Source organism: Patiria miniata, unplaced genomic scaffold (genome assembly GCF_015706575.1).
Source record: "Patiria miniata isolate m_02_andy unplaced genomic scaffold, ASM1570657v1 HiC_scaffold_19, whole genome shotgun sequence".
Lineage (NCBI taxonomy): Eukaryota > Metazoa > Echinodermata > Asteroidea > Valvatida > Asterinidae > Patiria > Patiria miniata.
In genome coordinates this window covers 6351573-6379363 of record NW_024037057.1, presented here as the reverse complement: position 1 = coordinate 6379363, position 27791 = coordinate 6351573, and the positions used below count along the sequence as shown (strand labels likewise).

The 27791-nt window shown below is 41.5% G+C and overlaps 1 protein-coding gene across 1 annotated transcript in view; it reads right to left on the bottom strand.

Annotated features, from left to right (window-relative positions):
• Nucleotides 1–1111: 1111 nt before the first annotated feature.
• Nucleotides 1112–27791, bottom strand: part of LOC119725536 (MAM and LDL-receptor class A domain-containing protein 2-like) — a 38268-nt gene continuing 11588 nt past the window's right edge. The window contains exons 2-22 of the mRNA XM_038196966.1: nt 23421–23576; nt 22060–22296; nt 20135–20278; nt 18937–19092; nt 18287–18523; nt 15639–15785; nt 14948–15076; nt 14435–14647; nt 13856–13999; nt 12573–12716; nt 10431–10652; nt 9440–9706; nt 7992–8459; nt 7677–7795; nt 6675–6900; nt 6187–6277; nt 5791–5831; nt 5150–5334; nt 4370–4429; nt 1725–1844; nt 1112–1609 (exon numbers count right to left, since the gene is read on the bottom strand). Coding sequence (XP_038052894.1) covers nt 1562–1609; nt 1725–1844; nt 4370–4429; nt 5150–5334; nt 5791–5831; nt 6187–6277; nt 6675–6900; nt 7677–7795; nt 7992–8459; nt 9440–9706; nt 10431–10652; nt 12573–12716; nt 13856–13999; nt 14435–14647; nt 14948–15076; nt 15639–15785; nt 18287–18523; nt 18937–19092; nt 20135–20278; nt 22060–22296; nt 23421–23571 — 3549 coding nt within the window. The 5' untranslated portion in view covers nt 23572–23576 and the 3' untranslated portion in view covers nt 1112–1561. The remainder of the gene's footprint in view (nt 1610–1724; nt 1845–4369; nt 4430–5149; nt 5335–5790; nt 5832–6186; nt 6278–6674; nt 6901–7676; nt 7796–7991; nt 8460–9439; nt 9707–10430; nt 10653–12572; nt 12717–13855; nt 14000–14434; nt 14648–14947; nt 15077–15638; nt 15786–18286; nt 18524–18936; nt 19093–20134; nt 20279–22059; nt 22297–23420; nt 23577–27791) is intronic.

The window sequence follows — 27791 nt, the reverse complement described above, 5'->3', positions numbered from 1 at the left end:
GCACATAAATGTACAGTTGGGACCAAGGCTTTATGTTTGTTATAACCAGAATTTTGTATTAACAGAGTTTGTACTAACGAGACTCGACTGTACTACTATTTATTTATGTTAATACGCACTTTTTTTTTCCAAAGGGTCGCTAATTGAGAAAATAATTTTGTAATATTAGATGGCTTTGAGGGGGATACAAGAATATATTGCACGAACTATAACAATATTACACGAGTTGAATAGCGAGCGCAATATATTCTTGTATTCCCCGAAAAAAGCCAATCCAACATTATTATTATATATATTAGGCTGACTAGCTTGATCCGCAAGAAATAAATTTCAGGACACTGCCTTTATTTCTCAAACTTCCTCAAAATATTGTCTTCGCTTACTGAAGCAAATTTCGCGCCGCTCGAAGCTGCCATTGTGGCTGTTGACAACAGTGTGCACTTACCCTGCTAGTGCTGCGCGCTGCGTCCACGTGCCGCGCGCTTTGTTGACTGTGACTTTCTATACGCTCTAGCTTGTGCGGGAACTAGCAAAAACGCCTGGATGACTGCAATATCAAAAATAATATTGCAGTCATCTGGGTACTTTTTACGGAAGCATACAATACGCTGATGTATTTTTACGACTGGAAGCCTGATAGTATAGGTTTTCCCGGCCAATTTCCTAAAATGTTCATTAACTTCTGAAAATCGGTCATTCTTTTTCGTCTGAATTTCAGACTCCCTCTGATCACGCATTTCATTTTCGCTACCAGAGCATTCAATTCCATTTCAGTTCAATCAATTAAGTGGTTGAGCAGCACCTTTCGGTTACGTCCATTCAGATTCGTTTACAAGATTTTTTTTTCACTTTTAGAGGGCGATTTCAAATATTCACCATTCTATTTCAATTACAATTAGGGGTTTCTTTTTCATTGACCATCAATCAAATTAGCTGTACCTGAAATCAATTTAGAAAAGGTATGCTTGCGTAAATGAATGCACAGGTAACGTAATCGGCCATCTGTTTCTCAAAACCGAATGCACGGACAATGGAAACAATTGGATTTTCGTTGAATTGAAATGGGATTAAAGATGTGCATTCAAATTCAGACGAAAAAGAATGACTGATTTTCAGAAGTGAATGAACATTTCAGGAAATTGGCCGGAAAAAACCATATAAACCAGAATAAACTGGTTCGTCTCCTCCTGCACATTTTGCAAATATGCAATCGCAGTATTTAAGGCAGAATAGGAGACTTTTGAGACGCTTGGTGGCAGCAAACACACCGGTCAGCTTCAATTGTTTGTGCGCATGCTCAAAATGACGTCAACAATAGAAAAGGGCCTTTGTGCTTGCTGCCATCGCGCCTCTCAAACGTCTCCTATTCAGACGTTACTGTTGGATGACGTCATCTCAAGACCAAGATATGCATTTCATTCAAGCTGCCAAGATGACGTCATCCCAAAATATTCTTTCCTTTCAAGCTGTCCCGATGAAGTCATCTAAAGATAATCTTCCTTTCAAGCTGTCGTGATGACGTCATCTCAAGATGGTCTTTCCTTCTCAAGCTGTCCTGATCCTAATAATAAAAAGCGTCGTCATATCGTTCCTCGTTCATTCTGCGCATCTATTTTATGATCGTGCAAGAAAAAAAAAACACGGATGAAAAAGTGATTCACTAGTATCTGCTAAAAGATCATCAATTGATGCAAGTTTTAAATGCAGATTGTGTTTATGCTTACCAGGGCAGGTCCTGGTACGATGTAGGGAGTGGAAAAGTTGTCAGTACGGCGGTCCAGATCCCGAAGACCGTCGTCCAGATAGGAGTCACTCTCCAGCGAGTCCTGGTTCATTCTTCGCATCTGCAATTTCGTTGATATTTTTAAAAAAGTGCACGATGTTATTTATGATATCGACACTAGATCCGCGGAAGAAAACAGGAATACGCAAGTCATTGGATTGAAAATCACTCTTTTCCCTTGCGAGATTAAAACAATGCAGCATTGGCTTTGTGATAATTAAAAAATGATTTGACCTCGGAGGTTTACAATGGATTTCAAGAATTCATCTCAATCCCTTAATAAGTTGTTAAAATCTTCAGTAACAGTTCATGCCACGACCGTTGGTATCATTAATACGTAACAACTATTACAATGTATAGTTAATGTAAATATGCATCAGTTAACCCCAACGAGATAAAAGTATTGCATGTACAGGGAGGTGCAAAAAGAAGGAAACCCACTTTTGACAGTAATTTTCACCTACTCGTCGAGCATATTTCAAAAATTCAATTTAATGGTATTGATTACTGATTTGTAAACATAAGTGACCTAACAATGATTGCAAGTGCATATTTTTGGTCGCTGAGATATGGTAGTTTAAAAACGTCATGTGCCAAACCTGTTTGTCCATGGACGGCTTTATTCCATCCGCTTGACTGAGCTCCCGAGCTTGATTTGAAGACAAGAAACACTACATCCGATTTACATAGACTACGCGTGGACAACTGTGATTTTGGTGACTTGTATTCAAATTAGTATAATAACACTATTCTTGCGATTTTGTTCAAGATTGTTTTCACCTAGCCCCGTAAATGTGGCCAATTTACTGGACTACCTCCGTAAATAAAGGCCACACTTCCACCATGTACAAAAACATGACGAACTTTGTCAAATTTTGATTTTCACATTTAGGCTTAGTTTGTAGTTTATTTTGGCTTTAGAAGCATACTCACCCTCTTTGTAGGCTAATCAGAAAGTGCTGCCTTTTTCAGATGTCTAATTTTTGTGAAATTTCATGTTGAAATTTTGATACGCAAACGTGTGCAAACGAATCTGGAAATTTCACAAAAAATAGACATCTGAAATAGGCAGCACTTTCTGATTAGCCTATAAAGAGGGCGAGTATGCTTCTAAAGTCTAAATGTGAAAATCAAAATTTGACAAAATTCGACATGTTTTTGTACATGGTGGAAGTGTGGCCTTTATTTACGGAGGTAGTCCAGTAAATTGGCCACATTTATGGGGCTAGTTTTCACCACGTATGGTTGTAGAGCTACACTTTACTAAACTATAAAAAAACAAGTCAGGTGTGTTTACAAACACAAATGCCCCGCAACGGTGACAGTTCCCATGACATAACACCACTCTTTTAACATCAACTTACATGTACCTTGGTCACATGGAACATTCATTGACAGCATTAGTGTCTTCTGTAGGTTTTATATGAATTAATCCCTTATCCATAATCTCAGAATAAATACATGATTTCTATTGTTTTAGCCACTGTGAACTTGACCCTTGACCTTTTGGCCCCACATTCAATAGGCTTCTTAGGATTACCAAGAACAATCCACAAACCAAATTTGAAGTTCATATGTTAAGTATTTCTCAAGTTATCGCGCTGACAAGATTTCTATTGTTTTAGCCACTGTGAACTTGACCCTTGACCTTTTGGCCCCAAATGCAATAGGCTTCTTAGGATTGCCAAGAACAATCCACAAAGCAAATTTGAAGTTCACATGTAAAGTATTTCTCAAGTTATCGCGCTGACAAGATTTCTATTGTTTTAGCCACTGTGACCTTGACCCTTGACCTTTCGGCCCCAAATGCAAAAGGCTTCTTAGGATTACCAAGGACAATCCACAAACTAAATTTGAAGTTCATATGTTAAGTATTTCTCAAGTAATCGTGCTGACAAAATTTCTATTGTTTCAGCCACTGTGACCTTGACCCTTGACCTTTCGGCCCCAAATGCAAAAGGCTTCTTAGGATTACCAAGGACAATCCACAAACCAAATTTGAAGTTCATATGTTAAGTATTTCTCAAGTTATCGCGCTGACAAGATTTGTCCGGACACACACACCCACCCACCCACCCACCCACACACACCCAGACTTACGTTACATACCTTGTGTGGACATTGCTTTGTTTTCGTGTAGTTAAGAAAACTTGGTACAAAAAATAACTTTACTTAAACTGTGAAAACTCTTTTAACCCAATTTTTTTTCTATGATTCCCTATAGTGTTTCTCTTCATTCTGCTACAGATAAACCTAACCCAAAAATGCCTCTAAACCTGTTTTCCAGAAAGGGCAAAACCTTATGTGGACACGGCTTAGTCCACATAAGGTTAACACAACCTGCATTATGTGGACCTCTTTTGTTCACAAGTCCACATAGGGTATGTAACACAAACTCACACCCACCCACCGACCCACCCACGGAAGGACAAGGCGGAAACAGTATGCCCCTTCGGCTTCGCCGCGGGGCATAAAAAAAACAGCTCAAACAGTTAAGTAATTATAGGTAAAAATTCCTGTCAAATATGGGTTTCCTTCTTTTTGGCACCACTTATGTAGGTCTCGTGCAAGATATCATGTGCTTACCAAGGCTGGGCCGGGGATAAAGTAGGGCGAGAATCTACCATCATAGCCTGGTCTATTAAACTGAAACGGAGACACAAAATAAAAACCAATTTGCCTTACTCTTGAGCAAATGGCGAGTCAAGAAGGTTATAGACGTATATTTACTCATTCCTATACAGCATTTTCTACGATCTGTAATTCGTCGTTTCAATAAAAGTGACCAAGTTGGTTCAATAGACGGTTTTGGGTAAAGACAGAAATGTAATCTTTTCCCCCAAAAAAACCTAGTAAAAGACACCAAAATCACTGTCCTAACTGCTCTTTAAGCTTAGATATGGCCACTTATATGTGGTAACAAGCATGTTGGCGGCCATTTTGAAAAAAAGAAGTGATAACACCCAAAAGGCTGCCACCGCTGCAATGCTATCACATATCTCCCGACTCTAGGGGTGCATACCTTGCCAAAAATTGCTATGAGCATTACTCACCCTCACTTGATACCGACCAAACCCCCAGGCTGATGGCCTATTAATACTTTTTTTTTATTTCGCACTTGGAAAATGGTGTCGTTTCAGCTCGATCCACCCCATTTGCTCAAAAGTATTATTGGTTATTATTATTAAACACTTTATGGTCGAGATCTTTTGGTTGGATCAGTGACCACACGGTGGATCGTGACTAAAATCAATTCCACGAACAGTAATGTCTTGAGCATCATTCACGCCAATAACAACCAAAAACTACCAAACATTTAGAATATTTTTTAAGGCGTTAATAAACAGCAAGTGCTATAGAACACACCTGCGGTCGTCGGTACCCGGTTGGCATCAGATCTGCTGGCACTCTCTCCCGCCGATCACCAGCATGTCGCTTGGCAGTTCCCATCATAACCATGGCGCATGCGCATATAAGGGCGAAAATCACTGCGACCGCCAACACACCAGCAACAACCGCCAAGGTGATGACCCCGCCATTTGCGGGTTGGTCTGGATAGGTGCGAGTCAAAACGTTACAAGTTTGTATCTGCTCAATCAATCAATCACAGCCTTAAATTTCGGACCTTGAAATCCTCATACATAAAAAGGACCAAAACCAACCAACCAACCAACCAAAGAAAAATAAACAATAAACTGAGCCAATCCCCATCCCAAAAAGGGAAAATCCAAGACAAAACCAAAGAACAGAAGAGGTACAAATCGAATATTATGATTTTCACTGAGCAAAACTTTCCCGTAGAAACTGGTAGCTAAAAAGAGGCTTTTGTTACGAAGAGCGCTCTTTGGTGTCAGATGAGGTCCAGCTGGTCCTGCCTCCACCCCGCTTTTTGAATTTGCCACAGCGGACAATGAACCCTACCCAAGTCAACAGACACATATGGGATGCGCAACTAAAAAAAAAAGAGCTTTCAAAATAAAGCTGTAAACAGAATTACTAGTACATACCTTCCCCTTCACACTTACTACCGGTGAATCCTTCCGCGCACCTGTTGCAATGAAAGAAAACAAAATGCTTGTCAATTGGAATTGATGCAATGGTGAGTTTGTTTCTGCATTCAATAGGAGACGTTGAACAATAGAGGACCATAGGGTCCCCAGTCTCCGAGAGGTCCCCTTATTGGATTCGTGTACAAAACATATGGGAGGTCTTCCTAAAAAGTTAGAGTACAAACAACAGAGGGACAATAGGGGTCCCTGATTGCACGCAAATACAGACTTGTCTGCTTTGATCTGAGGTAATGACACGTTTTGTACACCATGTTAATTTGAGCGCGTCAAAATAACAGAATTATACATAAATAGTAGTACACTACGAGGGAATGGAAGATTTCATACACTTACTCGCACGAAAACTGGAGGTCAGGGAAACTCCCTACTGGAACGCAGGTGCCGGCGTTTTGGCAGTAGTTTGCCGGGCAGCTTTCAGTCTCAGCTGAATCAAAGGAAACAAATCCCAAAACTTAATACATTGTATCAAATCATGGATTATCGTTGTAACAAATCCATAAGCCGTATAACTGTATGACCTTGCGGACCGTCCCTTTAGACTGTGAACCCAGATCGTTCCCAGGGTCTACGTTTAACCTTGAGACATTAGTACCGCAAAACAGCTAGTGGGAACGTATCGCTAGAAACCTTTGGGACGAGGTTTACAATGAAGAACCTTTCGTGAACTTTTGATGTCTGTGCGGCTCCGGAAATGAGCCCCTCATGGTCCTTCGTCGGACTTTTTTTTTTTTTTTTTAGAAAGGACTGTTTACAAGGTTGGGGAGTTTGGCGGTTTGCCATGAATTCTAGAAATCTGGTTTGAGACAACCAGACATCTGTACCTGTAACCACTGAAACCGACTGATCAATAAGGAGCGAGTTGTCGATCTGTGCAATGTTAGCCATTGCGTCGACATGAAGCACGTCTAGAACGGTGTTACTGTCCACCACTGCTGTCATTGGGTATCTGGCTACGCCGTTTACCAACAAGCTGCCATTGCGAATCGCAACCACCTCAAACTTGCAAATCGTTGATGTCCTCTGCCCTCGTCGCAGAGCTCTAGACACCTGTCGGAAATAAAGGTAAAGTTTCTGTCATTACTTCATATGAAACAATATCATCATGTAGTTGATATACTTGCAATTATTATCCCTGTGTACTAGTATTGGAAGAGATCTTACAAAACATTTAGTGTATCACTGCTTCTATACTAAATTCTCATTAAAAATGTAAAGTTTTAATTTCCCCGGATATTGCATCTGAGCCATAATTCATTGTTATGGCTCAAAAAATGACTTAAATTGTAACACTTTTAGGGCACATCGCCAAGTGATTTTTCCTCAGGTTTTCAAGACAAACTTATGAAAAACCTTCACATAAGCTAAACTATATGGATTGGAAAGGCTGTTGACATTGTGTATGAGCACTGCAGATGACAGGAGACCTTTAAGAGCAGCACGTTGTTTAACGTACCGTGATGGTATCAAGCTATAGTGATCGTGTCCTTGGGCGAGGTGCTTTACCACAATTGATAAATGGTTAAAGCTTAACCCTAAAAGGGCCAGGTTATTTTGACCATCTCTCAGCCGGAGAAGGGGGGGGGGGGGGGGATTCCACCCCCGGCCCTTTTAGGCTTAATGCATGTAGTTACGTGACCAATACATTCCTCAGATCACTCGCTCACAAATAGTTTTCAATTTCACTGCAGCATCTTGATAGGCCCTGCCTTGATCATAGTTTAAATCAAGACAATGTCTCGAAATGACAATGGTTTACTTTGTCAATCTTCGAGTGGAACTTCCTTTGTTATCAGCGGTTAAATACTGACAAAGCTACAACTTACTGGTTGGCCAATTCTCCGAGCGATATCTTGAAACTCCTGTGAGTCCTTGTTGGCAAGCTGATTGGTATACACCACCGGTGCCCCGTCTATCCCAAGGATCCGGAGCTGGACCAGGAACGCTGCATTTCATGCAAACGAAAGACATGAAATTATTTGTATTGAGACGCAAGCATGTCGATATCTTTTTTTTTCTCAGAAGCATATTGATAATTCAGTAAAAAAAAGTTTTTTGAAGAGGTGGTCGACACAGCAGGATATAAACATAATAATGTTTGTCAACATTGTGTTTGCAACAAGATGACTTGAGCCGTTTACCTTGAGTCGTAATGCAATCTTCAATTGATACAGTTGTTGCTGGAACGCCATTTGTAGCTGATCCACTAGTCAAAGTATCGCTGACTGTCGTCGGTCTAGCCACTGGTTGTCCACCTGTTGTTCCTGATCCTTCCGTCAAAGTATCACGGCTTGTCGTTGGTCTTGTTGATGATTGCCCGCCATTGGTAGCTGATCCACCAGTAGAAGTATCACTAATCATCGTTGCTCCAGTATTTGATAAATCAGCCGATGTTGCTGATGATCCACCCATTGGAGTATCGCTAATCGTTGTTGCTCCGGTTGCTGATTGATCCGCTGTTGTTGCTGATCCACTCATGGGAGTGCCTTGGATAGTTGAGCCGGTTGCTGATAAATCAGCCGACGTTGCTGATGATCCAAGGCCACCCGTTGGAGTATCGCTGATACTTGTTACTCCTGTTGTTGATGGGCTAACTGTTACTGTTGAAGCTGGGAACATAAAATTTGGCACCCAGCGTCAAGATACATTTTTAAAAATGATTTTAATGCATTTAAAATTTCATTAACCTAGTACAAAGAAACATTTACAATGCGGCGTCTTAGTTCAACTCTCAAAGTACTAGCCGCATAGACTGAAGTTCCTTGTCGGGTTTTTAATTTTTTTTTCCAAAATATCCTTACCACTGGAGAAGTAAAACCAAAGCTCATATATGGTCTTCCTGTTCATTTAATTAGGTTGACATAGGGGGAGTTTGTGGCCTAGTGGTTAGGGTTCGTGACTCATGATCAGAGGGTCCAGGGTTCGAAGCCAGCCGCTGGTCATATATTGTGTCCTTGGGCAAGCCACTTCATCCCCACTTACCCCTCTCCACCCAGGAGTATAAATGGGTATCAGCATTAGCTTGGGAGTAACCTGCGATGGACTAGCATCCCATCCAGGGGGAGTAGAAATATTCTCAGTCGTTTCATGCTACTGAAACCGGAGATAAACGCCGGCCTGATGAGCCACATTGGCTCGAGACAGACTTTACTTTTTTACAACGGGGTGGACAAAAAAACTGCCCAAGGTCTTACCAGAATTTGGCGTCAAAACATGAAATCAGAAATATCGAAGAACGGGAAGCTGAGGGGTGGGGTGGGTTACACCAACTAACATTAGGTTGCATTGTTCATAACAGAATCTTGCAGACATACACAATTTGGATTGAAGAGGATGTTTTCACACCTGCAACGATTTTTGGACTTTGCGGCATTCCCCACCATACTTGAGTTACTTTTGGCTATGTAAACATATACTCCTCTATGTTGTCAAAAAAACTTTGATGTGGTCTAGTTTTAGTTTTAAGTGTTATTCCTTTTTTCTTTTCATTTGTATTGTTGAGATTTGAGGCCACACTTACACTGCTTTAACATGTTATGATCTAAAATAAACGATACAGCAATTCTATCGGTAAAATACACAAACCTACCGACGACGGTGATATTAAACTGACACTTTCCGATGTTGAGGGCGGAGTCGGTCGCGTTGCATGTCACTGTCGTTGTGCCTACTCCGTACGAGCTGCTTGACATCACGACATTGCCTCCATCGTCGAAGCAAGTGATGCTGTTCGAATCAAGGACATCAATGTTGTCGGTGGCAGATGGCATTGGTGTCCAAGGTACGACGGCAAACTCCACCCCAGGGTTCGTAGAGACAGAGGGGACATCATCGGGACAAGTGACACGAGGAGATTCTGCGCATTGCGAAACAAATCCATGCATATTCATAAGATAGAACTTTTGTTTTATAAGATGGAATTTTTGCGTCGGGGTGATGTAAATCAAATTAGATTATTTGCCCTTCACCGACGTATAAACACTGTATACTCAGTGTGTTACCTCCCGAGTGAAAGTTTCGAACCAGCCAACCGATCCCGTTAGCTCGGTGGTCGAGTGGTAAGACATCTGCACTAGAAAGCAGGAGGTCGTGGGTTCGAGTCCCACCCGAGTGATTTTTTCCCAACTTTCACTCTGGAGGTAACACACTGAGTATACAGTGTTTATACGTCGGTGAAGGGCAAAACCTAATTTGAAATCCATGCATAGAAAATCCAGGTTATGTGGCATATTCTACATCTATGAACACATAGCCATACATTTTGTTTTAGTAAACTTACTGGTATGCAACTGTTAATGATATCTCGGACAATTTACCACCATCTGGAGGAGAATTTTATTTAAATATTCCTGGGCGATGTAGCCTTTAGTCTAGCTTACGTAAACACAGGCCTTGTGAACATGGAATTTGCAAACATGATCCCAGTCCAATTTTGGCTTGAGCGTTTTGTTGTGATGGAACTGCCTAATTAATTGCCTCGTATTTATGTCTGCTTGTGATCTTGTAATGTTCTATCTGGGCTACATATGCATTTGTTTAAAACCCTATGATGCAATCTAGGGGACGAGAGGGCAACAAACCTGTGTCAGGAACAACCCGAATGTCGTCGACAGCGATGTCCGACTTATCAGATACACCTGGCACTCCCTCTAATGCTATGTTGAATGGTGCGGTCACATTTCTGATGGTTATTACTGCTTGAAGCCAGGTTGTATCGTTAGTTTGTTCCCCGAGCAGCTGGAAAATACGCGTGTCGGCTGTGACACCGCGTCCCTCTGGTACTTGATGCACATTTAAAGCACCTGTGACAATTAAAGGAAGAACAAGAACGCTTGTGATAATTAATGACCTGTCACAGTAGAATCGCATTAGAAACGCGTCAACGCAGCTGGCGAAATATTGTCCAATTACTTGATATACAAATGGACGCGGAACGCGCAACATCTGAGACAAACAAACCTAAGCGTATACAAAGGTTGTCTAAGGGGCGTGGCTAACTCGCAAACGGCGATAGGCCAATTAGCATTACAACAAGTAAATTGCCATCCTCCATACAAACGACCAGCGCTGAAATACGGTACTGCATGCTGATTGGCTAATCGTCATTTGTTTACTGTATAGGTCACCGCGTGATCGCTAAATGATTCATAGCTGCCAACATTTCAAAATCCCAATTAGTAATCAACCCGCGCGGTCATTTTCAACTGCTCGTTTTATCAAAAGCTTTACCAACATCGAGTACAGGTACATGGTTTACATGTACACATACATGTGCATACCCTTCTTCTTGTGAATAATAATGTAATGTAGGCCAAAAAATAATAATAATAATTTTTTTTTTTTTTTTTTTTTTAATTAATTTTTTTTAATGTCCTTATTTGTTTGTTGGAGTCAAATAAATAATAACAATAATAAAATATGCGCATATTTTTTTGGAGATGCATGCTATCGATGTGGAGTTTCGAGTTCGTATCAATGTTTTTACACACAATGATTTAGGGCCACCGTCATGACCGTATGCAATAGAAATATCCCGCCAACATACCTTGCAAACGCATGCTGATTTATCTTTTCTGGACGTTGTGACAAACTCAAACTGTAATACCAATTATTCCAACCATACTCTTATTAAATTCCATGATTAAATTGTCGCCTGATGGGTCTCAACCCGGCAAAAAGCGACCAAATGTGCTCACGATCGTCACTGAAAAGTACTCACATACAGTACACACAGTCACACATCCACGAGATGCACACAAATGACACACCATTGAAAAATAGTTTTAGTCTGGTCCTCAAGTACTCCACTGCGCACACTGCATTGATGTCTATCGGGTGCTTGACTGCATTCTTATTAGACTTGTCACCAGTCCATCCATTATCGCGACATTTCGCCAGAAGTTTTCGGTCAAAAACGATACTTTACAAGTATTTTTTTTTCATTAGGGAGAAAATGGGAAATTCGTAATGTTTTAGTGGCAAATCGTATTTTCGTAATTTAACAAACAATTCGTAATAATTACGAAAAATTAGTAACAGTTGGCAGCTATGATGATTATTCATTACTTCCCAAACCACTGCGCGCTGTAATCAGCTGTATGTAAATGAAGTGATCATATCATAGCTCAATAAAGTTTGTCACCTAGCCTGTGCGTACTTATTGTAATGGTTTTTGAACAATTACATCAGGTCCCCTAGGATTCGCCCAATCAAGTAAGAAATAAAACACCTTGTATCGTAACCAATACATCTTGTTCAGTTAGGGTCGATGACTTGAATTTTACACTCGTGCATATATCAATTCTTCTGAACTGTAAGAAAGCTATCAGACATTCCTCTTTGGTTTCAATAATTTGTAAAAGATGCGCTTTTTAAAACCATTTAATGGTCTCCGTCAACTGAGAGCGCTCAAATTAGGTTTTTGCCCTTCACCGACGTATAAACACTGTATACTCAGTGTATTATCTCCCGAGTGAAAGTTGGAAAAAATCACTCGGGTGGGACTCAAACCCACGACCTCCTGCTTTCTAGTGCAGATGTCTTTCGACCACCGAGCTAACGGGATCGATTGGCCGGTTCGAATCTGATGTACCATAGCAGCGGGTACCGCATTAACTATTCATAAGGTTTTTACCCTTCACCGACGTACACAAAACAAAAATAGATCTCGTTCTATAAATCGTACTAAGAACCAAAAATAAATCTCAGTGTAACCAAATTACCGATTCCACGGCCATACATGTTGTACCACAAACTCATGATCCAGTTAAATCCTGAGGGCACCGACACCTGAGGACTGAGAATGATGGCCGTTGCATTGGGCAAGGCAAATCTGCCTTCAAATAACAAATAGGTTCCGTTGAGTGCTGAAAAGAAGAAAAAAAAATCCTATTATCAAAACGGCCTTCCTTCAAGACGCAAACAGGGCAGGGCAAATTAAGTTCCTTCTTTTGGAAGGTAATGAATTCTACAAATGATTGGGGAGGATAACAAGTACCAAGTGGTACAATTAACCCACGGTGGCCGGGCAACGTATGAAGACGGCTTTAATACCACACTGTGCGTTCACCCAAATAGGGCGTGATCTCATATGCAAAAATATGCAAATTAGACACATGCGCATCAGTGTTTTCAAAACCGGTCTTCGAATGCAAAGCTGCAATGCTCGAGATGCATGAATACAATATATGCCCGAGTAAACCGTCCACCAACCCACCCACCCACCAACCCACGCATACAAATGTGTATTTGCCTGCAATCGGGGACCCCCTGTTGTCCCTCTTTTGTTTGTACCAACTTTTTAGGAAGACCTCCCATGTTTTGTACACGATTCTAAATTGGGGGCCTTCGGGAATTGGGACCCTATTGTCCTTTATTGTTCAACGTCCCCTACTGAATGCAGAAACAAACTCACCAACCCACCCACCAACCTAAGCAGCTCAAGCCCACGGCGTGTTTCACACCGCCGTGGGGAAAAAAGCTCGTACTACGTACACTAAGGTGCAATATGAGTAAAGCTTATGCCCCTTTGAGCTTCTTGGGTTTGTTTATACCAATTAAACACGATGCGGTTTTCGAACTAACCTCTCCAAACATGCTCAATTTCTCAGGCATTCTGACATTCTGGCATTAACATCAAAGAAATTCTGCATGTACTGCCTTGTGGTCTCCACTAAATAACGCTCCTATCAATGCCGTTTTGGTATAAATGCTGTTTAAAGAACGATTCCCCAAAACGACAGAAGTGCCATTTGCTCGAAAAATCATTTAGGTGCATGTTTTTGGCCTTTAAAAGCAACTATAGGTTTCTGCTGCAGTAGACCCAAGACGTCATGACATCTGGCTTTGTTTCAATATTAAATACCTTCTTCTGAGAGCTTATAGTTGTCGTCCCCACCTGTCAATCACAAGACAGCTCACATATTATTAGCAAAGCACGACGTCTTAATGACGCAGGGTTATTGCATCATGGACGAAATTCGATTTTATTATTAAGTATACGTACTGCCTATAGTCTGATCGAATTCGGGACCAGTGCCTTCTGTGACAGTATCTCCACGTTCCCGATACCAGTTGAAGTCACCATCTGTAGGATGATTCCACCCACAAAGACCTTCCTCGAAGTCGCAATCGAAAGCTGGATCTGGATCTGGACATGAAGGGGAAGAGTGGGTAAAAATTGCACACTCTGGCCGATATCAACCCCATTAATTGTTAAACGGACTCGATGTTACATGTCAAGATGTATAACAGTCATTGCTGTATTGTGCAACAGTGTAAAATGTAAGGGCAACTAAAAAAAAATCCATCAGCGAACCGTTTTACATATGGGGCAAAATGGAAACCCAATATGGGGTAAAACGGACCCTTTTATAGGATATCAGTTGATCCTCTACACAAGGATAAACGACTTCCCCAAATACACATGGCTCAACTTTGTTTTCATTTTTTTTTTCAAAACAGTGACCGATAGGAGCCCATCACCATATGTTTTCAGAATCGGAACCCGTCAAGTTTGAGTTCGCTTCTATGAAAATAGGTAAAGAGAGAAGCTTGTCCTGAAGAAACTATGTTGAATACTCACCGGGCGGACTTGTCAACGTCAACAAGATGTCGTCGATTGCAATATCACCGTCACTGCTAGAGACTGTGGCCTCAAGCTGTACTCGGACGCCAGTGGTGCTAAAGATTTGGGTCACATGCTGTTCCCATACCCTTCTACCGGTGTGGTGCTTACTCTTTATTAAGAGAATCTTTGTGCCGGAACCCTCCACGATTTGGTAAGCTCTGAGCGTACCTAAATGACACAAGGGTGTATTATTTTTTAAGATTACAAATGCAGGGAGGAAAGTCTGCTATGCGTGCAGATTGATGCTTTGATGCTATTGGAAGCAATACCGTGTGTAACTCAGTTTATAATTGTCCATAGAAGCAATATTTTTTGAGTGATGGCCTAGTTGACAGCTCATGAAGTATCTAATTGTCAACGATTGCTCATCTTAGATTGAATTTTGGAAAATAATCCTTTTGGTAGGGGCTTATAATAATAATGAAAAAAAAGTACAAAATTGTATTGAGTCTAGTGTAACATTCATACCAACGGTTGCTCCATACATGTGGTTCCAAAAGCTGAGATACCACTGACTTGAAGCGGGAACAATTGGACTTATCATTGTTGCAATGGAAGAGACGCCCCTCTCATGTAAGCAATACACCCCTTTGATATCTGTATTACACAATGCAAATAAAAAAGGTCCTGATGATTATTAACGATGAATTGCCGTTAACAATTAATTACCGTACCCTAACTCTAGCACGGCAACCAACATTTCTGACAAACTTAGTCAAATCTGCAGAAGCATTGTGATGGAAATTACATTTAGGGGGCACGGTCCCTCCCCCGGCACTGAGAAGACCGAAAATACCCCGATCCTAAGAAGGGAAAATTACCCGTTTATCGCTCGTAAATTGACCTGTCCGTGAAACGAGGAATCCCAAAATTTGTGAATCTTTAATGGACGTTCTGTCAGATCCATTTGTTTAGGAACGTTTGTTTTGTACATATAAATTCCAATCAGGGAATGATTGGGTTTCTTTTGAAATAAATCCGAGTATAAACATTTTCTACATCCGAAAAAGCAGACCATTGCAATTATTGCAAAAATGAAATATGGCATCCTTCAAGTGCGTTATGCCCCATTGGTATATTCGTATATACGAAATCTGTCAGCTTACTTTAACAAAAATAACAGTCAAAAGAAGGGAGAAAAAAAACACGAATCACGCACTGCCAAAGGTGTGGTCATATTCTATCCCTGGTCCGGCTAAGGGTGTGGTCCCACGCTCCAACTTCCAGTTCGCATCTTGGTTGCTAACCACTTGCTCCCAACCGCAGTATCCTTCCTCAAAGCTGCAGTCGAATCCTGTGTCGAGATCTCGAAGCGGCAAATCAGGAAAAAAAAGAAAGGATATCACAATAGTGAACACGTTAATAGACGAAAAGGTATGACCAGAGAATTCGGGTGTCGGTCAACTCGGTCTGTAACCAACTCGGTCCGAGTCACATTGGTTCCAATTCAACTCTGTCAACTCGGTCCCAGGTCAACTCAGTCCCAGGTCAACTCGGTCCCAGGTCAACTCTGTCCCAAGTCAACTCGGTCCCAGGTCAACTCGGTCCCAGGTCAACTCGGTCCCAAGTCAACTCGGTCCCAGGTCAACTCAGTCCCAAGTCAACTCGGACCCAAGACAACTCGGTCCCAGGTCAACTCGGTCCCAGGTCAACTCTGTCCCAGGTCAACTCGGTCCCAAGTCAACTCTTTTCAAACTGACGTCTCAACTGAGGGCTTTCTGAAATCACCGTGTTGTTCTGGTGTCTGACACGGAGATACAGACGGAGTAAAAGGCCGCATATTGTCCACCGTGAGCGGAACCGGGTCCCCCAGAACAGTATGGAACGCCAAAGCCGCCTTCTATAGTTCGATTTCATTCCATAATCAATTTCATCATTCCATTCGGCGATTTCATCATTTCATTCGGCGATTCCATCATTCCATTCGGCGATTTTATCATTCCATTCGGCGATTTCATCATACAATTCGGCAATTCCATCATTCAATTCGGCGATTTCATCATTCCATTCGGCGATTTCATCATTCCATTCGGCAATTCCATCATTCCATTCGGCGATTTCATCATTCCATTCGACGAGTCCATCATTCCATTCGGCGTTCATCCTTTCATTCGTCTATTTCGCATTTGATTTAGCCATTCTACATTTCATTCAGCAATTTCGCCCCTTTTGCACTTCATGCTATTCTGCATTTCGCATTTCATGCAGCTATTTCGCATTTTATGCAGATATTCCGCATTTCATTCGGTCCGGCAGCGTCCATCCGTACGGAAGCGTTAAAGGGATATAACACAAAGTAAAAAAAAAGAGGTCATTATAAGGACTTATTATTAAGTCATTGTTATGACTGATATCTTATAATAATGACTTAGTGTTAAGTCATAATTATGATATATATCTCATAATTACGACTTAGTAATTGTTAAATCATAATTATGACTTATATCTCATAATTATGACTTATTATTAAGTCATATTTATGACTTATATCTTATAATAATGACTTATTATTAAGTCATGACATATCTTATAATTACGACTTAGTATTAAGTCATTATTATAACATATAAGTCATAAATAAGACTTAATAATAAGTCATAATTATGAGATATAAGTCGTAATTATGATATATATCATAATTATCATAATTATGACTTAATAGTCATTATTATAAGATATAATTCATAACAATGACTTAATAATAAGTCATAATTGAGACTCTTTTTTTTACTTTGTCTTATGTCCCTTTAACGCTTCCGTACGGATGGACGCTGCCAGACCGAATGAAATACGGAATAGCTGCATGAAATGCGAAATGGCTGCATGAAAAGCGAAATGCAGAATAGCATGAAGTGCAAAAGGGGCGAAATTGCTGAATGAAATGTAGAATGGCTAAATCAAATGCGAAATAGACGAATGAAAGGATGAACGCCGAATGAAATTATGGAATCACCGAATGGAATGATGAAATCGCCGAATGGAATGATGGAATTGCCGAATGGAATGATGGAATCGCCGAATGGAATGATGAAATCGCCGAATGGAATGATGAAATCGCCGAATGGAATGATGGAATCGCCGAATGGAATGATGAAATCGCCGAATGGAATGATGAAATTGCCGAATGGAATGATGGAATCGCCGAATGGAATGATGGAATCGCCGAATGGAATGATGGAATCGCCGAATGGAATGATGGAATTGCCGAATGGAATGATGGAATCGCCGAATGGAATGATGAAATCGCCGAATGGAATGATGAAATTGCAGAATGGAATGATGGAATCGCCGAATGGAATGATGGAATCGCCGAATGGAATGATGGAATCGCCGAATGGAATGATGAAATCGCCGAATGGAATGATGAAATCGCCGAATGGAATGATGGAATCGCCGAATGGAATGATGGAATTGCCGAATGGAATGATGAAATTGCCGAATGGAATGATGAAATCGCCGAATGGAATGATGGAATCGCCGAATGGAATGATGGAATTGCCGAATGGAATGATGAAATCGCCGAATGGAATGATCGAATTGCCGAATGGAATGATGAAATCGCCGAATGGAATGATGAAATTGATTATATGGAATGAAATCGAACTATAGAAGGCGGCTTTGGCGTTCCATAGAACATGGGTATCAAAGCAAGGCATACTGTCTACACGGATCGACTGGGGAAATGACTTGGGACTCCTTTCGCCATGGAAGGAAGCAACCGCTTACTTGGGAAAGTCAATATTTGGCGCTATTATGTAACAACACCGATTGCAGTTGGCGGGAAATACATGCAATAAGTTTGCTTACCTGGACATTCACCCTCCGATAGATCGACGTCATCGATGGCTATGTCACTGGTTGATGAAACACCTCTCCTGGCCTCTATCGCCACTTGGAAATCCGATGTCTGATTAACCGCAACCTTAGCCTGAATCCAGACTTTTGGGCCGGTTTGTTGGCCTGCTATGCTCAGTACAAGTGACTCATTGGCAGGGTAAGCGGACTCATTGACAGGGTATAGGCCTACGGACACTTTAAGAGCACCTGGGAAAAAGAAAACATTGCAATGCAATTATGTTGGACTAGGGGGGCTGCAGTCTATGGGCTCCGTTCGCCAACAAAAGAGGGCGCCCTTTTACCTAGCAACGACGTCCCATGGGCGGGACATGTAGCTGGTTGATGCGCACCGTTCCTTGTGAGTGAGGCACGTACACCAGGGGATTTTGTACTATGTACACCCAGTGGTACGGCCACGTGTCGCAGCAATATTGCAGTCAGGCAGATGGCGTCGGTCGGTCACCCCCAACTGTACTTTGTTTGCCGGTGAGGGGGTACTTGTGAATGGAGCGGATACCAGGGGTAACGACATGACGGTTTCTGAATAAAAGTAATTCAAACTACAATTAAGGAGAGCTTATCGTTTTGGGAGGGGAGTTTAATCAAAAATTATTCCGTACCTCCTTCTGTAATCCCCCGTCCATACATGTTGTACCAGAAACTGAAGCACCAGACTGACTGAGATTCGTTCGCTGCAACCACAGGACTCAGAAGTACCACTCTATCTCCCATATCAAGCGGTCTGGCATGCATATAGTAGTACTTGCCATTGGAATCTATATGTTGGGAGATGGGCAGAGAGGGAGATAATGTGATGAGTCGAATGAAGTTTGGTACAATCGCAGAATGATGGTTAAAGGTCAAGATGGCAGTGTTACGTTCGGTTGATAATTTGCTTTAATATTGGGTGAGGCTTCTCCTGATTTTGTTTTTATACGCATGGCAAGTACTCTTATTGACGATGATTTTACCGGGCCCAGAGGGCCAGCAAATAGTTCTGTTGGTACCCACTGACTGACTGACTGATGGACTGACTCAATGGTTGACTCAATGACAGACAGTCACCTGTTATCCAAGCAGTGCGACTTTGTCTAGACTTAGTCTAGGCTTTGTGTTGACCAGATGCACAAAGACTTGCAGTAAATAGCCATCTCACAGGCGCAGCCAGCGGGCTGTAAGGGGGAAGGGGGGGGGTCAATGGGGTATTTACCCTCCTCCAATATTTGGTAAAGACTGCCCTTTTCCACTCAAGTGGCCTTTTTTTATCAGTGTTTACCCCCAATATTTTTTTCAAGAGTGCCCTTTCTTTTTACAAGTGCCTGCGTTTTATTTTAAACAAGTGCATGGAATTAAAAAAAAATAATAAGTGCCCGTTTGTTGTACCAGCGGCCGTTACAAGACAGTGCCTTTTTTTATTTTCGCTTGTGTGCCAAGCTCTGTTGTCCGATAGTGTGCGTGATCGTCCGGTTTGAACAGCGCCCCCATTGGAAGATGGTACCAGCCCCCCCCCCCTCCACTATTTGATTTTAAGGAGGCAAAGTGTCCGGAGAAAAAAAAAAACCCTGTCTACATTTCCACACGGATGTGCGAGTGCCCTTTTCAAAAATTCCGACCCCCCCCTCAAAAAAAAAAATGATAATAAAATGACCTTGCTACGCCTCTGCATCTGAATCAATTGAATAGACACAGTTTGCCTTGTCTTGTAATAAAAAATACGGCAATTTCCAATATGAATGAAGTTGGAGAACACCCCCTGTTGCGCAACCTCTTTGGATTAGCCAAAAAGTATCATCCTGAATTCCGCCAAATACTACTCACCTCCCAGGGTGTGGTCATACAACGGTCCAGTCTCTTCCGTCGGTGTGTCACCACACTGCAATGCCCAATTCGAATTGTCATCGGTCCTTTGCGTCCAACCGCACGGTCCTTGCTCAAAGTTGCAGCTGAAGTTGAGATTGGGCGCTGATAAAGACAAAAAATAGAAAACAACACAGGTGACTAGAAAATAAATTGCAGACACAAGTTGATCGCAAGCCTCAGTTTAATTTCAAAGGATGTGTATAACACAGGTTGGTCACACAGTCGTGTTTTACTATACTCTCGAGGACAATGCTTTGTGTTTCCCTTTGTCCCTGTAATATAACACTCTCCCATAGACTAAGCACACAAACTTACTACAGAGGACCGTTTCCAACAAAAGACCCAACTCCCGAGGACTGAAAGGACCTATTGTTCTCCCTTTGTGTGTCAGTCCTTGGGGGTTATGTAGAACACGTACACTCGTACACATTGCAACCACCTCATATAAGGTCTTATCCGTGACGCTATCATCTCAGCTACCCGTGGAGATTTCTACATCTCAGCTACTTCGACCACACGTAGGCAAAATGAGGTGTATACCATTCAACTAGGGACCATCATAAATGGTGCGCCAACTGGATACATTATACGGCACGAAAAAAAGTTGCTTATTAAATCATCAATTCGTGAGGTTATTTCACAAAGCCTATGCATGCATACATCTTAAAGATGTAGTCCATCATTTGTAATTTGTGCATTTTGTTCGTTTGAAGCAACAAAAGCGTTCAAAATCTAATGAAGGATACTGAACAACTAACCTGATGAAGTGTCAGCTCAGCTTCAGCTGTATATTGCGAGAAAAACAGCATTCTAGGATCTCAATTTCAAATCAAAAGTTGCTGAATCATGTTTTGAATTGTTTTGAATTGCAGCTATACGCGATGTCGCGCACTGATCCGACGAATTATAGCAACCACGCGCGCCTGTGCGTCGTGCCAATGCTTGCGCGCGCTGCGCCGAATAACAAAACGAACTATTAATTTAAATTTTCCTACGGTGCATCTTAAGAGTTAAAGACGCACCGTTGGAAAGGCCTTCTTTCGTTGATTACTTCATGATAGCTTGCCAGAAAGATGAATTTCACAGGGAGTTTAGTCCACTTACTATCTTTCAACCAACTATGTTTTTCAACAATAATACACCAGTTACTTTTTCGGATGGCTGCAAATGATGGACTATAGCTTTAACATTTCATGTCATGCATGTGTGAAATGCACAATGCCCGTAGCGTGCCAGATGAAACAGGCATGCAAGATGGTGATTTAACAAGCAACTTTTCCCGAGCCCGTTATGTACCCCGTATGTGTACCATTTCTAATGATCCTTACTTATAACGGTGTGAGCACGGGTCGGCAGCTGTAGATGTTAGATTTTCTACCTGAGTAGAGCCTCTCAACCCAGGTTCTGACCAGGGTTGGAGTTTACCCATGTAGAGCGCCCGGCCAGTGAAGAGGCCGTGTTGGATTTTGTTTGTGTAAAAGGGTTCCTGAAATCTCTGTGTTGGGTCGACCCGTGTCCAACCAAGGACATGGTCCGTGGTCCAACACAGAGACTGTCGACATTGTGAAAGGCCGTACTTCGTTGCGTCCATCCTGTGTTGAAATCCAACCGGGTCCACCCATAAATAGTCCGTGGTCCACCGCACACGGACCGGGTCGCATAGAACACGGGCGAGCAAGGCATATACCGACACCACACGGGTCTTCTGGGGAAATGACTTGGGACTCGGACTAGACCCAAATGACTCGGGACTAGTCTCTGGCTCAGACTCGATACTGAGGACTCGGACTCAGGATCGAGGTTTTTGGGATTCGATTACAATTAGTCTGGTGGACTGGTAGACAGCCCCTATAGGAGCGCAGAAAATCAGAAGTAGCACTTACCTGGGCACATTTGGCATTGAAAGCCGAGGCCATCGATTGCAACGTTGCCCCTTTCTCCCGTACCGCTTGTCACTTGTATGGCCACTGCAAAGTCTTCCTCCGTAATATTAAGGTTGGCTTGCACCCAGGCATTGGGACCAGTCTGTTGACCAATCACGCTGAAAGGGGGCTCAATCAAGTCCTGCGGACCTGGCGGATGCTTACTTCTATCAATGATTAGATATACTTTCAGAGCGCCTTGAAGGATAGAGAGAGAGAGAGGTAGGGGGGGGGGGGGGGGAGAGAGGGGGAGGAGGAGGGGGAGGATATGAAAATTAGTCCTAAGATATTAAAAGTTCAGCGAATATGATTAACTTACATATTTTACTGACATTAGGCCAAAAAAAAAATAAGTCGGTCTCTGGTCAGCGCGCGCGTCAATTTTAATCATGCGCGTCGATCTTTTTTTTCTCCAAAATGTTCCGCAGTAGCTCCAACAGCGCCCTCTATTTCCGCACCTCCTCAATTTTTTTTACCAAAGAGCACCAAGGAATGGGAAATTGCACCAAGGCAAATGATCGAAAGCACCAAGGCAAATTATGGAGGACACCAATGTACATGAGGACACCAAAAAAGCAAAATAGTACCCCACCTTGTCTGTACAATCCAAGCTTGAAGAAAAAAAAAAAAAAAGCAAAAAAAAAACAAACAAACCGCGTGGCCACGTCAATTCCAGAACTTTGGTCTGACCAGAGACCAAATATTTTTTTTTGTTGGCCTTACCAACGTATTTTTCTTCAATCTGAACCACTTCTAAAATAGTACCAGCTGTATCAAGAAGAAAAATCCACAATTTGACCACGAACAAATCATTTTTATTAAAAGAATACCAATCCGACAACCACTAGTAACCGAGTCTAGTCTAAAGAAATGCAGAGATAAGACCACTAACATAAACGTCCTAATTGAGAAGAGCAATCTGACAAAAACCTGAGACTTCTACTTCAAGAATACAAGTGAATACGACCAAACGTGAGTGAGGAGAATCAGTTTACTAAAATACGAAAATGACAACCGACCAAACCTCTTCTAAAAACAACCTTATATCACTTGCAGTCAAAAGCTGTAACAATACTCATCTGATAATATCTGACTGTCAACGGAAACTTCAACTATTCTATACAAAAAGCCTATACCCCTAAATCTCTACAATAGAAAAACCAATGTGACTATTAAGCAAAACATCTACTCTGACAAGAACAGCAAAACAAAAACCACGCACTCAAGTACAGCACTCAAGCCAACAACCATGCGTTGACCATGTTGACAGTGTTTGAAATAATCATGGAAATCGGAATCTCCACATTCCCACATCAGCTTACCTATATCATGCCCGAACATGTTGTACCAGAAACTAAAACACCCAGGGGCTTCTACACTCCCTTCAGCGCTAGTCACAAAAAAAAAACTATACAAAGCAGCTGTGTCTCCTTCTGCACCATTGCTGGCATTAAAAAAGGCGAGTCCTCCCATCGAATCTTTAAAGGAAAAAAAAAGGAAACCCGTTAGATTAGTATAATTTCTCAAAGGTGTGCAAAGAAGAAGAACTTGTAGCAGAACATACACTCTCTTATTTCATCTGCAAATGTAATGTACTGAGAACTTTGTTTTTTGGGATGGTAAGTCCACTAATATTTCTTTCCAGCTGGTTGGGTCATTCCATGCCAACTCAACAAATGTTGCACACCATCACCTCTTGGATTTTTTTCTTTTTTGGTGTACTGAAAGATACTTAGGAGAAATGCAAATTCTGAAAATTTGGGGTCTCTACGACTTTTTGTTCTTGCGCAACAGCATTTTGAAATTTGAGGTGGGCGGGGCCAAAAGTGCGTCGCGTCACGAAATTCAATGTTTAAAGGGCCATATATTTAAAACTATACCCCCCAGACATTTCAAACTTGGTAATCTGGGCTATTTTTTGCTGTAGATTTCAAATATTTAAACAGAACGAAAGTAGCTTGTTTCATTTTTAAGTTAGAGGGGCCCCAAAATGGCCCAAAACTCATCTGGACCAATGTTCGGGGGGGTGTAAGTCAAAAATTGAAAATATTTTTTTCACCAATTTTTTTGCCTGTAATAGCTCCCAATTGAAACTACTTTCATGTAAAATCTTACACTTATATTAACTTCATTGAATGAGATATAGCCCTTGCAAAAAGCAAATTTCTTATTTTTACGATAACTTGACCCCCCCAAAAACCAACGTCAGACATTCCGCACCAAATTTTGCTTCACATATGTTTGAGGTTGGTCCTTAGTGAAGTCCTCTGAAAAGTTTCATGTTGGTGTCTAAATGTCTTCAGTGGATAGCTGGGCTTTATAAAGAGTCTATATCTTACCATGCTGCAGGTTCCATAACATACAAGTACATGTACTAGTATTTTACGGAACCAGCACAACAAAATCCCTGTTGATAGACTGTTGATAGACTTGGGTCAAGACTACCCATTTCCTGCTCAATAAACAGTTGCTTGTAGACCTATGTGTGCATTATAGGCAAATTAGGTTAAATGACTTGAGAGTCTTATTCTTTCCATGTGCTCATCACACAGCATGCATGTCATGTACATGTATGTATACATTAACCAGTTCTCACTTGCACAGCATAGTATAGCACTAACCTGAACCAAAGAGAAGTGATTCAGTTTGAGTAAAGGGTCTATGGTTTTAACCTGATTGATCTTAGTTTTCATTATGGATAAGGGGAACCTAGTTTATGCAGGAAACTCATCATGCACCAATTGTAGCAGCTGACCTCAACCCAGGAAAATATGTTTGTGTGGTCTATGATGATGTTTGGTACATTGCTATTGTAGAAGATGTATCACAACTTCATGAGGATGTGTATGTCCGCTTCTGCAGGACGGAATCAACAAATACTCTCTATTGGCCACAAAGAGAGGATAAATGTAACATTCCATTTGTTGATGTGTTGTGTTGCGTACCAACACCAGAACTTCTACATAGCGGTGGAAGGCAATACAAACTTAGTGAGCCAACCATCATGCAACTCATTCAACTTCATCAAAACTACATCACAAGGAATGCATAATTTCACCTGTGAAACTGTAAACAATTATATCAACTGATCAAAAGTCTACATGTACAAATGTAAGCTAAGTTTCATACCCAACTTATTCTTTATGTACCGACTGCTGTTATTCTTGGTACAATGTACGTGTACTCAGTTGTATGTTACGGAACCAGCATCGTAAGATATAGACTCATTATAAAGCCCAGCTATCCACTGAAGACATTTAGACACCAACATGAAACTTTTCAGAGGACTTCACCAAGGACCAACCTCAAACATATGTGAAGCAAAATTTGGGGCGGAATGTCTGACGTTGGTTTTTGGGGGGGTCAAGTTATCGTAAAAATAAACAATTTGCTTTTTGCAAGGGCTATATCTCATTCAATGAAGTTAATATAAGTGTAAGATTTTACATGAAAGTAGTTTCACTTGGGGGCTATTACAGGCAAAAAAATTGGTGAAAAAAATATTTTCAATTTTTGACTTACACCCCCCCGAACATTGGTCCAGATGAGTTTTGGGCCATTTTGGGGCCCCTTTAACTTAAAAATGAAACAAGCTACTTTCTTTCTGTTAAAATATTTGAAATCTACAGCAAAAAATAGCCCAGATTACCAAGTTTGAAATGTCTGGGGGGTATAGTTTTAAATATATGGCCCTTTAAACATTGAATTTCGTGACGCGACGCACTTTTGGCCCCGCCCACCTCAAATTTCAAAATGCTGTTGCGCAAGAACGAAAAGTCGTAGAGACCCCAAATTTTCAGAATTTGCATTTCTCCTAAGTATCTTTCAGTACACCAAAAAAGAAAAAAATCCAAGAGGTGATGGTGTGCAACATTTGTTGAGTTGGCATGGAATGACCCGGTTATGATTGTTGGTTTATTTGAATAGTAATAGTATCTACCTTGTGGTGCCATGGTTTGGGAACCGTTTGCTTTTTAAGGGTCCTTTGTTATAGGTTAAAATATAGCCTAATTTACTTATGTTGAAGGTGGTCATGAAAATGACCATTGTTGAGTTTAATCAACCGACCTGCCCATTATGAAATCTAACAAAATAAAATCACGGCGGAGTTGTCTTTTTTTATGGCGTTTTTATCACCACTAAAGTCAAAACATTACATTCATATTCCTTCATTCAGTCATTCATCGTAACTCCAACATTGTGTTCAGAGGTACGCCAACATTTTCTCGTTTCAAATATCCCATATTTTCTTAACTAAAGCTAATGCAACGTTTGCAAAGATTATGTTTGGACATGTTGGATGTCTTCATTTTTACTACATGTACTGCATAGTGCATACAGTACACATAAATTTGTACATGTATATACCTGCATTCACATAGACTACTTTCTTTTGTTTAAGATGTGGCAAAGTGCGGTTATAGTTCGTGGCAAGATTCGCCTATATCGGGGTACGCCATCTTGAAAATCAAAGCAATGCACATAAAATCAAACAAACTTGGCGGCATCAATAGTGTGTGCAGTGAACGAGTGACGGTCGCAAAGTGGATGGGGAGCTCAAATTCCCCGAAACATCAATTAACATTCTAGGTAGGTCACTTTTCATTGTATTGTGAAGAAGGATCTTATTGAAAATAAAGCCCCAAAACCACAGGCCGAACTGAGGTTTCCGTCTTTGTTCTCGCTCCCCGGCGTACTTGGTACTTCGTAGGTTCTCCTCCATAGGACTCCACAGGGAAGTTTTAACAGGAGGCGGGTGGTCACAAAACTATTTAAAGGAGGGCATTGCTCTGTTTGAAGGATTTCTTGGTGGGTTTGCTTATTATGATGGATTGAGGGACTTTATTCCACTCTTGATTGTCCGTGGAAAAAAATGAGTTTGTGAATGGTACCAGGTTGGTGGTGTAGTTTGTTTGGCTTTTCTGCCGTCTTGGAAGCTGACCCATTGAAGAGTTTTCAGTATTTCAGTGATGCTAGCTTCACTTTTTATGGCTCTGTAGATTAAACAGTCGTTAGCAAAGAGTCGTATCTTGCTGGAGATAGCTTCACCGATATCATTATTAAACGGCAGGAATAGGTGTGGTCCGAGAACTGTTCCTTGGGGGACGCCATTGAGAACTTTTTCCAGGTTGATGGAGAACCATTTATTGTCACTCACTGCTGATGTCTAGTCAGGAAATTCTCAATCCAGAGTTTGGTGTTGCCTCTTACTCCATAGTGGTCTAACTCGATGAGGAGTCTTTGGTGGGGTACAACGTCACTGGCTTTGGAGAAGTCCAAAATTGCAAGGTCTGTATAGTGATGCGGTTTTCGTGAGGTCGTGGCTGGTCAGGATGAGTTGAGATTCAGTTGATCTACAATCCCGGCCAAAATGGTTGGGACACTTGGAAATAACCTTAGCCTCCCACCGTCACCCACTCCCCCGCTCCCGGTCAATGTTTTCCTCTCCAGCTGATGGAGCACAGGATTCTTTACGAAAGACATGTTGTGCGTCGGTGAGGATGTTAGATTTCTCAAAATGTTTCACAAGTTGACTGTCGATGATGTATTCAAGTAGCTTGCAGCATACCATGGTTAATGCGGGATGGTAGTTGGCAGGGTCAGTTGTAGCACCTTTTTTATTGGCCTTATGCCAGTCGTCTGGTAGGTCGCCGGTGTCTATCGATTGTTGGAAGATAAATCTAAGGATAGGG